The sequence below is a fragment of the Vicia villosa genome, linkage group LG2 (genome assembly GCF_029867415.1).
Source record: "Vicia villosa cultivar HV-30 ecotype Madison, WI linkage group LG2, Vvil1.0, whole genome shotgun sequence".
Taxonomy (NCBI): domain Eukaryota; kingdom Viridiplantae; phylum Streptophyta; class Magnoliopsida; order Fabales; family Fabaceae; genus Vicia; species Vicia villosa.
Window position 1 is genome coordinate 155,107,449 of NC_081181.1, and position 11,677 is coordinate 155,119,125.

General features: G+C 35.4%; 1 protein-coding gene across 1 annotated transcript; it reads right to left on the reverse strand.

The window, feature by feature from the left end:
- Nucleotides 1-4,400: 4,400 nt before the first annotated feature.
- Nucleotides 4,401-6,496, reverse strand: LOC131647144 (small ribosomal subunit protein eS1). The gene is made up of 6 exons (XM_058917057.1): nt 6,341-6,496; nt 6,151-6,256; nt 5,670-5,807; nt 5,386-5,571; nt 4,870-5,070; nt 4,401-4,636 (listed from the first exon to the last, which is right to left on the reverse strand). Exons 1-6 carry the CDS (start codon nt 6,397-6,399, stop codon nt 4,541-4,543), a joined length of 786 nt encoding a protein of 261 aa, XP_058773040.1. The 5' UTR covers nt 6,400-6,496; the 3' UTR covers nt 4,401-4,540.
- Nucleotides 6,497-11,677: the final 5,181 nt, after the last annotated feature.

An 11,677-nucleotide genomic window follows, 5' to 3' on the forward strand; every position in this document is an offset into this window, starting at 1 on the left:
AGTGTAATTTCCATAAGAAGCGGTCGTAACTTCATTTTTCTTTTTATAGTTTCCTCATCTGTCACAGCCCATAATCAATTTATCCTTCCTCCCTCGCATTCCATTAGCAGAATCGGACCAGATTGTAACAACAACAACACCATGACTTCTTCCAATAGCATGTGTTCATTCTAGAACCTTTTCTCGTGATTCAAAAATCTGATAATCACAAAAACTTACAATTACATAACTGCATCCATTTATAAAAAAACAAAAAAAAAAGTATGAAGTGAGGTAAGCATGTTGTATCTATCACGAAGTACTGCGTCAGATCACTGCAAGAATCAGTAGAAGAAGTTGAAACTGCCGGTTCATGACCGCAAAGATATAAAACTTCATCTGTCATACCGAAAATTTTAGGTTTTAACGAAATTTCCAGTAAACACTGGAAATTTGGAATTTTCGGTATTGGGTTAAATACCTGAAATTTGTGAAATTTCTGGTACGGGGGCAATGAGTTTCGTAAAAGTACCAAAACTTTTAAAATGTCTGGTAAATTGCATTGAAAATTTGGAAATTCCGGTATTGGGTTAAATACCTGAAATTTGTGAAATTTCTGATATGGGGGGAATGAGTTTCGTAAAAGTACCGGAACTTTTAAAATGTCCGGTAAATTGCACCGGAAATTTGGAATTTCCGGTTACAGGATACCAGAAATTTCGTAAAATCAAATAATTTCTGATATCGCACCAAAAAGGGTACCAAATATTTGCTAAAGGGTGCCGAAAATTTACTTTAACTAACTAATCTCCCACAGTAAATATTTTTTCAAAAATGGTAAAAAATTTGAGCTAATATTATTAGGGATATTTTGGGAATACCGTAAATTGAGGGGGTAACAGGTATAAAAAAGGGGGTGGCATGTAGATTTCTCTAATAACTCTAAGTTCTATGAAACTTTTTTAAAGAGAAAATTATACACTATAATTTTAGTATTTAAATCAAAATTGTTGGATTGCGAGATTACAAATTAGAGTAGCGAAAAATACGTTAAAGTTTTGCTCATGCAATTTGACCTTTTTTGCTTGCATTTGCTACTATAGAGTAGTTATAATTTTGTCTTATTAATTTGTTTTGAATTATAAATTTTAGGATTTTAGTATAACAAGTATATATAAGAATACTAATAATCCAGATTACAATAATACTTCTAAACAGTAACGCTCTATGACTCCACCTCGTATCCACTTGACATTACTTATGAGTCAAATTCACCAATAATCAACATGACTCGTATTAAGTTCATGAACTAATTAGAGTGTCAAGAGTAAACTAAGAGTTTCACCCATACAAACATCACATAAGAGGGAGATCCCGCATGGTTTTACCTAATACAAAAGCAACATTATCGTCTCTAGTAGAAACGCTAATACTTATTTTATTATTGGTTGGTGAAAAAATTTATTTCTCTATTATTTGAATTGGCATTATGTTTGGTAAAACTAATATAGTAGTAATTAGTTGAGTAGGAGTTATAATTGTAAGAGAAAATAGGTTGAAGATCTACTTGACAGAAGAACATGTTGTGTTGAAGTATTTCAACATCTGGAAGCAACATGTCAAAGAAGATATCGAAACATGTTCCATTTGACATCGCGCCAGGGCTTATCTTTCAGTTACTTCAGACTCAAGTAATTGAGAGCTGCAGAATATTACGAACCAATATTGTGCAATCATATGTGGCGCAAGAAGAATCTGGAAGAATCAAATTAGAATATGTTTGATTGAAGACTTTCTAATTTTGGAGGTTAATTAGGAAGATTTGATTGAAGACCTATTTTGTAGGAGAATCTTTTGGAAATTTGTAACAGCATATTTGTTGTGATTAGAAGCCCAAGTCCATTTGGGAATAGGTTATAAATAGAAGCTTTGTAACCTAGGTTTTAGGTGAAACCACCCGGTTTGTGGGATGGTCACCTTGTTCTCACTCAAAAGCCTTTAGGTAATGAGTTGAGCATTGTTCTTGGAGGAAGCTTTTAAGCAACTCCAAGATGGTGTTCTTAGTCTAGAGTCAAGGCTGAGTATGGAGGGAAGTGCAACTTCCTGCCCGACATAGGAGTGTGTCTCCTCATCATGAAAGTGTGTCTTCTATTATGTGGATACAGGATTGTGGAAATTAGACCGTTGGTATAGCTCCTGGGACTGAAAAACTGTACAACATCACTGAGGTGATTGGAAGTGGGATGGAGATAAGTTGATATGTGAGGTTATATGGGATTAGGATAAGTTGTTTATGTAGGTGCGAAAATGAAATTAAGTGTAAATGTAGTATTAGATGCACTGAATAAAGGGTTACACACATTTGAATCAGAATTACATGTAAGGGTGAAAATAGGTCAGATCGATAATAGGGTTTATAGGCTAGCCTATATAGGTTCAGGCTAGACTACACATTTTTTTAAATAAAGAATGTCTAGACTTTTTTATAAGCCTATATAGTTAAAAAGGCTAGGCCTCAGACCCTAAACAAAGCCTTTTAAGCCTACCAGGCCAGCCGGCCTATTTAAATAAATATGAATACTTTTTTTATTATCATTATGTAATGTTTTGTACTTTGAATTAAAATACATAAATAAAACTTGATTATCTTGAAGACCTTGTGAAAATATGATGAAAACACGTGATGAACATTGTTTTCATAAGTTCTCATAAACAAATAGTCTCATAGAATTAGTGTTAATAGGTAAGTTAAAATAAGTCAATGCAAACAAATTTTTAGTCTATTCCTTTTTAGTTAGTTAGTCTATTAAAACATTATTTTAAATGTTTATTTACATATGTCTAAAACAAATAGGCTTTTATGTAGGCTAACCAGACCTTCGAAAAGGCCAGATTCAGGCCTAAAAATAAGCCTACGATAGGCTACAGGCCAGACTTATGCTTCAATTTTTTTGATAGGCAGGACTCAGGCTTGGCAAGCCTAGCTCGGGCCAGCCTATTTCCACCCCTAGGAAAGACTTAGGCTCTATTTGGCAAGTTCTATTTTGAGTTTATAGCTTATAAGATCGCAGGGTAATAAAAGACCTGTTTGGTAACAGTTTTTTCATCACGAACTTATAGCTTATTTTATTAATTTATAGCTTACTTTTGAGACGTTATTTTGAATAGCATTTTAGCTTATAACTTATCATTTTTCTTCTATTATTACCCTTTTAAATTTTAATTATTTTAAACGAACATGTAATTATTAATTAAGAAATATCTTTTTATGTTATTTTACGTTTATCAGTTAGTTAAACCGTTAATTTTACCAAAGACTTTAGATTATCAACTATCAGTCATAACTATAAGCTATAAGTTATAACCCATCAATCAGTCATCAGGCATAAATTATCAGTTAACTTATCATTTAACCGTTATTTTAACCAAACAGAACTTGACACCTTAGAAGAATCATTTCTAAAAAAAGTGAGTTCCAAATTTTTTGTATAGGATTAGGATCTATGAGATGAAATACAACGAAATATGTGCACTTTGCCCAAACACGGAGCACTTTTGTATAAATCTTTCAAGTTTTTTTTTTTTATTTGAAATTACAGAGCTAAATAATATTTATAAGTGTATCGTGATGAGAATATCATAATCTACAAAACCAAATTTGATATAAATTAGTGTGATATAATGTGCACCTTATGAATCAAGATATCAAGCTTGATTGTAAAAGGAGAATTAGGCCTTAAGACCAACAATCATGACCACAAGTCTCGTAACAAATCAGATATTACATTTAAGATCAACATCCACCACAAGCACGGTTACTTATGTATCTCAAGACATCACATGTTGTAACCATGGAATTGATTATCATAAACTCCATGACCAAAATTGAGTTGGTTGGAGACACCAGTATGAGCGGAATTTGAGGTTTAGAGGCGCACCTTCAAAGATTCAAAACAGAGTACTAGTAATTTTTTTTTTTTTTTGAATTTAAGATTCTTGAATGAGAAGAGATTATAGCTTATCAAGTGAGACAAAATTAAATCTAGTGTTCACATCAGCAACAACGTCAAAAAGGAATAAAGAATTTCACATGAGCAGATTGCTAAAATTATATTTGAATGACAAATTTAGAAGCTTTTATATGTTGCTGACTGATTCAAAGAGGTGATTTCAAAATGGAGGGTACTCTATTAAGTATATAAACATAAATTCTATTTGGAAAAAAATTGATGTAGTTTTCTTACAATATTTGATATTTTCAACAAAAATCAATGATGATAATAATATTGCAACGTTTTCATTTCATAAGCAGAAACAAAATAAAAAAGCATATTCAAAAGAGAATTTAGTCAGGGACGCATGATCAGGTATAAGCAAACTTAACACAATTTATGGGAAAGATAAATAAGGTAAGGCTGAAATTAGGTTCAAAATTGTACCAATTCTTGATAATGAATCACAAAATATCCCGAAATAAACTATAAATAAAAACTTTAGTCAACAAAACTTGTCAAAAACAGCATACATCCTAATAACAAACAAAAATGCATATTGAGTTGGATCAAGCTCCAACAATTTCAGGGGTTCCCTCAACCACTGTCTCATCAGCTGGTCTTTCTACCTTGGTGCCAACATCTTCTGAGTAATCACCATGAACCTATGACAAGTAACAAACAGAGTAAGTAGTGATGCAAAAAAAGGACTTCAAAGAATATTTTATATTCTAAATTGCTGTGCAATGAACGACATACATTGAACAGGTATAAAAAAACATTCATTACGAGTGATGGTAATGAATCATGATTTTAACATTCAATTCATTTGAAAATTTTAATTCTCTGGGGGAACAGTGTGATGTGCTTCAGTTATATATTGAACAACAAACGATACCTCCATTAGTTTCCCAAGATCAAACTTAGGAGCTTTCAGGATCTTGACTTTACGAATGAAAACATTCTGGAGAGGGTAGATGCCACCTGTGTGCTTCTCAATCTCCTTTCCAATCATCTCAGGGATAAATTTGCGCACAAGCTCTTTCAGGTCACAGGAAGTTGCTTGGTTGACCATGATCTCCCTCATCTTCCTACGGATCTAAAATAAATAAAGACAAAACATGTTAAAACGTTTAATGCTGCAATATATTCATCAAAAGTTAATACTAACAATTGGAATGAAACACAAATTTAGTTTACAAATAAAATAAAAATTTGGAGTTAACATAGGCATAGCTAAACCGTAAACTGCAATATCTTTATAAAAAATTCGTACTAATGACTAGAGCCAGACTAAATTGAAGTTTAAAAATAAAATAAAAGTTTGTGCGAAAATTGGCACAGCTACACCCTAATTCATTTGACCCTAATTCATTTGACTGTACAAATGAAAAGGCTAACAGAATAGATATACCTGTCTGATCTGGCTTGACTGGGCATAACAAGTCCTCTTAACTTGGTTTGCTCTCCTCTTGGTGAACCCAATGCAAAACATCCTAAGAGTATAATTGTCGGTGGTCTTCACATCGACATGGGCTTCAATAAGAGTTTGCCATTTGCGAACCAATGACCTGAGCTTGTCAGTTGTGAAATCCATACCCTGAAGAGTAAACATATACTCGTCGTACAGAATTCGGGAAGACAATAAATTGTTAAGAGATTGGGAATACAAATAAAAATGCAAATACACAAACATACCCAGAAGTTGGTCAGGAGGTTTTTCCCCTGAACATCTTCAGCCCTCAGCCTGATCTTCCTGAAAGCATTGTCTTCATCTCCTTGAAGATCAGCCAATGATACCTCAAACACACGATGTTTGAGTCCATCAGAAGCAATCTGTTATATACAACACCAAAGAGCCATTTGTCAATCACATAAACTTCTGAGTACATTACTGAGTACATTAGACACATAGAGCTAAAATTACTGTAAAAGAAAACTAAACAATAGTGAACACAAATCCGATCGATCTTAACAACCATACTAATTCTTAGATTCTAAGATATTAATCACATAAATTTGTAAGTGCATCAAATACACTAAATTATGATATTTTCTTAAAAACCTAAATAATGAAAAACACTAATTCTAACCTAATAATCAATCTAACTTAATAAGATAGTAACCTTAGCCAATAGAATATTAACCCACATGAATACCATTATATTGAAAAACTGACCTTGGTACCCTGAGTACGGGAGACAAGTGTTTTGCCGACATTCTTGACATGGAAGACAGAAGGGGCCTTGATATCATACCAGTCCTTCTTTGCAAAGGGATCGGCACTGTAAATATTGATGATATATTTGAGAATCAGAGAAAAAAATAATTGAGAGAATGAAATTAGATTTAAGGGAGTAGATACTCACGCCTTCTTCTTGCCACCCTTCTTTCCCTTTGAAATCCGTTTGTTTTTTCCAACAGCCATTGATGCTTACCTTGCTGATGAATGCCGACTGCTGCGTTAAACTTCAAACCCTAGAGGTGGTACGAAGAAATGGGCGAAACGGTTTTATATATTTGTCACAGAATTCAATTGGGCTTATAGCAGTTTCGGGCTTTGTGATTTTGAAGTTGCATACTTGGGGAGATTTTATCGTGACACCCCTCAAGTTTTACCTCATACTCCCCACCACATGCTGCTATCATCTTTATATTCTTACTAAATATTTTTTATTTTTTTTCTTAGTTTAAGGATTTTTCCAATTTTTTTTAAATATTTTGGATTTTAAAAAATTACCAGCAGTTCAAATTCGACAGAAATAAATTCTTTTTTAATTTTATCTGATTTTTCAAAAAATATAATAAACTATAGCACTTTTCGAAATATATGAAAACCTACACTATTTTTCGAAAAATCCAATAACCTACAACACATTTTGAAAAATCCGATAAAATACAACACTTTTTGAAAAATCCAGTAACTATAACACTTTTCGAAAAATCTGATAATATTAACAAAAAATTGCTTATTAAAAATTCAAAAAATTACCAAAGATAAACTCAATCTATCAAAAAATTTCATGTGTTTAATTTATTTTATTTTTTAAAAAACCAATACTAACAAATTTTTTATTCATATCTAATTTTTCATTAGCTTAACTTTTGACAAGGATATTTTTGTCATTATAAAAATATATAAGGTGTAAAGTCAAAATTGGGGGATGTTAAAATAAAATCTCGACTTATTTTGTGAGAGACAGCCAAAAATTATTTTAAAATTTTAAAAACGTTTATTAATAAATTAATATAAAAAAATGAAATGATAATAAATATTATTTTTATGATGGATATATAATTATTAAATTTTAGAAAGAGCATTTATATATATATATATATATATATATATATATATATATATATAATATATATATATATATGTGAGATATTGGATCGAACTCTAGTATTGTCGAAGGGTAGCTTCTTGGTTCGACAGTTCGACAGAGTTAAGCATGAAGTCGAAGGATTGTTCACATGCTGGTGTCGAAGTGTGCATGCTGTAGTCGAAGATGGGTCTAGCATGCAGATGTCGAAGATGCTAGGGTTGTTAGCATGTTAAATTAGGTTTTAGTGTTTAAACCCTAATTTGTTAAGTTAGCTTGTTTATTAAGTTGGCTTGTGTAATGGGCCTTGCTGAAAAAGCCCATTAGTTAGTATGTTAGGTTTTATTATAAATAGCATACTAGTCTCTCATCATTGCTAAGCTGCAAATCCTAATTTAGGGTGAGAGAGGTTATTTGTTATTCTTGTAAACTTGTAATCTTGTTTTAAGAGAAAGTGAAAGAATAGCAGTTATAACCAATTCTTGTGTTCCTCTTCTTCCTTGTCCTTTATTCTTCCTTGTTTTATACTTTGTTCTTGGCATTGAATTCACAACAAATTGGTGCGGTGAGCATGGAGAAGATGCCTTCAACAAAGTATGAGATTGAAAAGTTCACCGGAGTGAATGATTTCGGTCTGTGGCGCTTGAAGATGAAAGCTCTACTGGTTCAGCAGGGTTGTTTGGAAGCGTTGAAGGGAGAGGCAGCCATGAATGCAGAATTGACGGCAGCGGAGAAGACGAATATGATCGAGAAAGCACACAGCGCAATTTTGTTGAGCCTTGGTGATAAGGTTCTCCGGCAGGTATCAAAGGAGACGACGGCATCAGGGTTATGGGTGAAACTTGAAAGTTTGTATATGACCACATCGCTGGTAAATCGACTCTACCTGAAGCAAGCTTTGTATTCATTCAAGATGATTGAAGACAAAGTATTGGCTGAGCAGTTGGATATGTTCAACAAGCTGATTCTTGATCTTGAAAATATTGATGTGAAGATCGATGATGAAGATCAAGCGCTGTTACTATTGTGTTCTTTGCCTCGATCACATGCTCACTTCAAAGAAACTCTCTTGTATGGAAGGGAGTCCCTGACGTTTGAAGAAGTTCAATCAGCCTTTTACTCTAAGGACTTGAATGAACGAAAGGAGCATAAACCTTCGACTGTTGGCGAAGGTTTGGCCGTTAAAGGAAAACTCTTACGAAAGGATGGTAAGTTCGACAAGAAGAAAGGCAAAAGCCAGTCGAAGACTTACAGTGGCGAAGCATCTGGCATTCGATGCTACCATTGTAAGATGGAGGGTCACACAAGAAAGGTGTGCCCTGAACGCTTGAAATATCATGGAGGTAAGGATAATGGCAACGCTGCCATTGTTCAAGATGATTTCGAATCATCTGATGTTCTTGTGGTTTCAAGCAGTGACTCTAAGAAGGAGTAGATTATGGATTCAGGTTGCACTTGGCACATGACTCCAAACAAAGACTTGTTCGAGGAATTATGTGATCAAGATGGTGGATCAGTATTGCTGGGAAACAACAAGGCTTGCAAGATTGCAGGTGTTGGATCTGTGAGATTCAAGCTCCATGATGAGTCAATAAGGTTGTTGACTGAAGTCAGGTATGTTCCTGATTTGAAGAGAAATCTGCTTTCTCTTGGTGAATTCGACAAGAAAGGATATGTTTTCCAAGGAGAGAAAAGTATCCTAAGAGTCATGAAGGGTTCGAAGGAAGTCTTGAGAGGCGTGAAGAAACAAGGCTTGTATACCCTTGAGGCTGAAGTTGTAAGTGGTTCGACAAATGTTGCATCCACGAAACCTTTGTCGAAAACAGAAATCTGGCACATGAGATTGGGCCATGTCAGTGAAAGGGGTCTGGTCGAATTAGGGAAACAAAATCTGCTTGGTGGAGACAAAATCGAAAAGCTGAAGTTTTGTGAACCCTGTGTACTTGGAAAATCTTGCAAAGTGAAGTTCAACAAAGGCAAACAAAGAACACATGGATCCCTTGATTACATCCATGCTGATCTTTGGGGGCCTGCAATGTGTCCATCACATTCAGGAGCAAGGTATTTTCTATCCATAGTAGATGATTATTCCAGAAAATTATGGGTATTCATCCAGAAGACTAAGGATGAAACTTTTGAGAATTTCAAAAGTTGGAAGACTCTGGTTGAAAATCAGACTGGCAGAAAGGTCAAGAGGTTGAGAACCGACAATGGCCTTGAATTTTGCAATGAGGCATTCGACAGTTTTTGTGCTGCCTCTGGTATTGCAAGGCATAGAACTACTGCAGGTACTCCACAGCAAAATGGTTTGGCTTAAAGGTTTAATCGAACTATTTTGGAGAGAGTCAGATGCATGTTGACTAGTGCGGGGTTAACAAAGGGGTTCTGGGCTGAGGCTGTTTCGACAGCAACATATCTGATAAACAGATGTCTTTCGACAGCGTTAGATATGAAGACACCTGAAGAAGTTTGGTCGGGACATCCACCAGATCTCGACAAACTGAGAGTATTTGGCTGCGTAGCCTATGCTCACATTAGGCAAGACAAGGTCGAACCTAGAGCTCTGAAATGCATGTTCATGGGATACCCTGAAGGAGTCAAAGCTTATAGGCTATGGTGCCTAGAGCCAGGTCACAAGAGGTGTATCACCAGTCGAGATGTAGTTTTCAATGAAGCTGAAATGGCTTTTAAGAAAACTGATGATGTTGGTCGAAGTACAGAAACATCTGACGAAGAGCTGGAACAGGTAGAGATTCCTGTTGAGGTGGAGCATGTTGATGCTGAATTGCATATCCCAGATGAAGTCGAAGAAGAAGCAGAAGATGCTGAAGTTGAGGAAACTGACGATGACTACCTATTGTCGAGAGATAGGTCGAGAAGAGTCATCAAGCCACCTCAAAGACTTGGATATGCAGATCTTATAGCTTATGCCTTAATCTCTGCAAGTGAGGTTCTAGACGAAGAACCTAGAGACTATAAGGAAGTTATGAGGAGTCGAAATAAGACTGAATGGCTGAAGGCCATGGATGATGAGATAAAATCTCTTCATGATAATCATACCTGGGAACTGATCAAGAAACCTGCTGGGGCAAGGTTAGTCAGCTGTAAATGGATTTTCAAAGTTAAGGAAGGAATTGAAGGAGTGACGTCGAAAAGATACAAGGCAAGGTTAGTTGCAAGGGGTTTCACTCAGAAAGAAGGTGTCAACTTCAATGATGTGTTTTCTCCTGTTGTGAAGCATAGGTCCATTCGAATGTTGCTTGCCATGGTGGCATAGTTCGATCTTGAACTGGAACAGATGGATGTGAAGACTGCGTTCTTGTATGGTGATCTAGATGAAACGATCCTGATGAGGCAACCTGAAGGGTATGTCGAAAAGGGGAAGGAAGATTATGTGTGCAAGTTAAAGAGATCTTTGTATGGGCTGAAACAATCTCCTCGACAGTGGAATAGGAGATTCGACAAGTTCATGGCACGCATAAGTTTTATTAGAAGTCAGTTCGACCACTGCGTTTACTTCAGATTTCGACCTGGTAATTCATTTGTTATTTTGTTGCTTTATGTGGATGATATTCTCATAGCAAGCAACAGTGTTGAAGATGTGACGAGGGTGAAGGCTGAACTCAATAAGGAGTTCGATATGAAGGATCTGGGAGCTGCTTCCAGGATTCTTGGAATTGACATTCGAAGAGATAGAAAGAAGTCGAAGTTATGCTTATCTCAAAAGGCATACCTACGGAAGATTCTTGAAAAGTTTGGTATGTCAAATTCGAAGCCAGTTGTGACTCCAACAAACCCTCAATTCAAGCTGAGTATTGATCAGTGTCCCAGTACTGATGTCGAAAGAGCCTATATGAATAGCATCCCATGTGCTAATATAGTCGGCTCTTTGATGTATGCTATGGTCTGTACTAGACCCGACATAGCATACGCAGTAAGTCTTGTAAGCAGGTACATGGTGAATCCTGGAAAGGCTCACTGGCAAGCATTGAAGTGGATTTTAAGGTACATAAATGGGTCTCTGAATAGAGTCGTAATTTATGGTGGAGCCTTGGGTGAAGATAGTAAAGCAGTAATAGAAGGATATGTCGACTCTGATTATGCAGGTTGTATGGATTCCAGAAAATCTATTTCTGGATATGTTTTCACTATGTTTGGCACTGCAATTAGTTGGAAAGCAACACTTCAGAAGGTTGTTGCTCTATCAACCACTGAAGCGGAGTATATTGCCCTAACTGAAGCTGTGAAAGAAGCATTGTGGCTTGAAGGTTTTGCGAAGGAGCTAAAACTTCAAGGTCGAGGTATCACTGTTAAATGTGATAGTCAAAGTGCAATACACCTGTCGAAGAATTCAGCCTATCATGAGCGAACTAAGCACATTGA

What these genes read in the sequence shown, in the direction of transcription:
- LOC131647144 (XM_058917057.1), bottom strand. Translation starts at nt 6,399, where the DNA reads ATGGCTGTTGGAAAAAACAAACGGATTTCAAAGGGAAAGAAGGGTGGC. An exon ending in CCCGTACTCAGGGTACCAAG is followed by an intron (nt 5,808 to 6,150) that starts GTCAGTTTTTCA and finishes TGTATATAACAG; the next exon opens with ATTGCTTCTGATGGACTCAA. An exon ending in AGTCAAGCCAGATCAGACAG is followed by an intron (nt 5,071 to 5,385) that starts GTATATCTATTC and finishes TATTTATTTTAG; the next exon opens with ATCCGTAGGAAGATGAGGGA.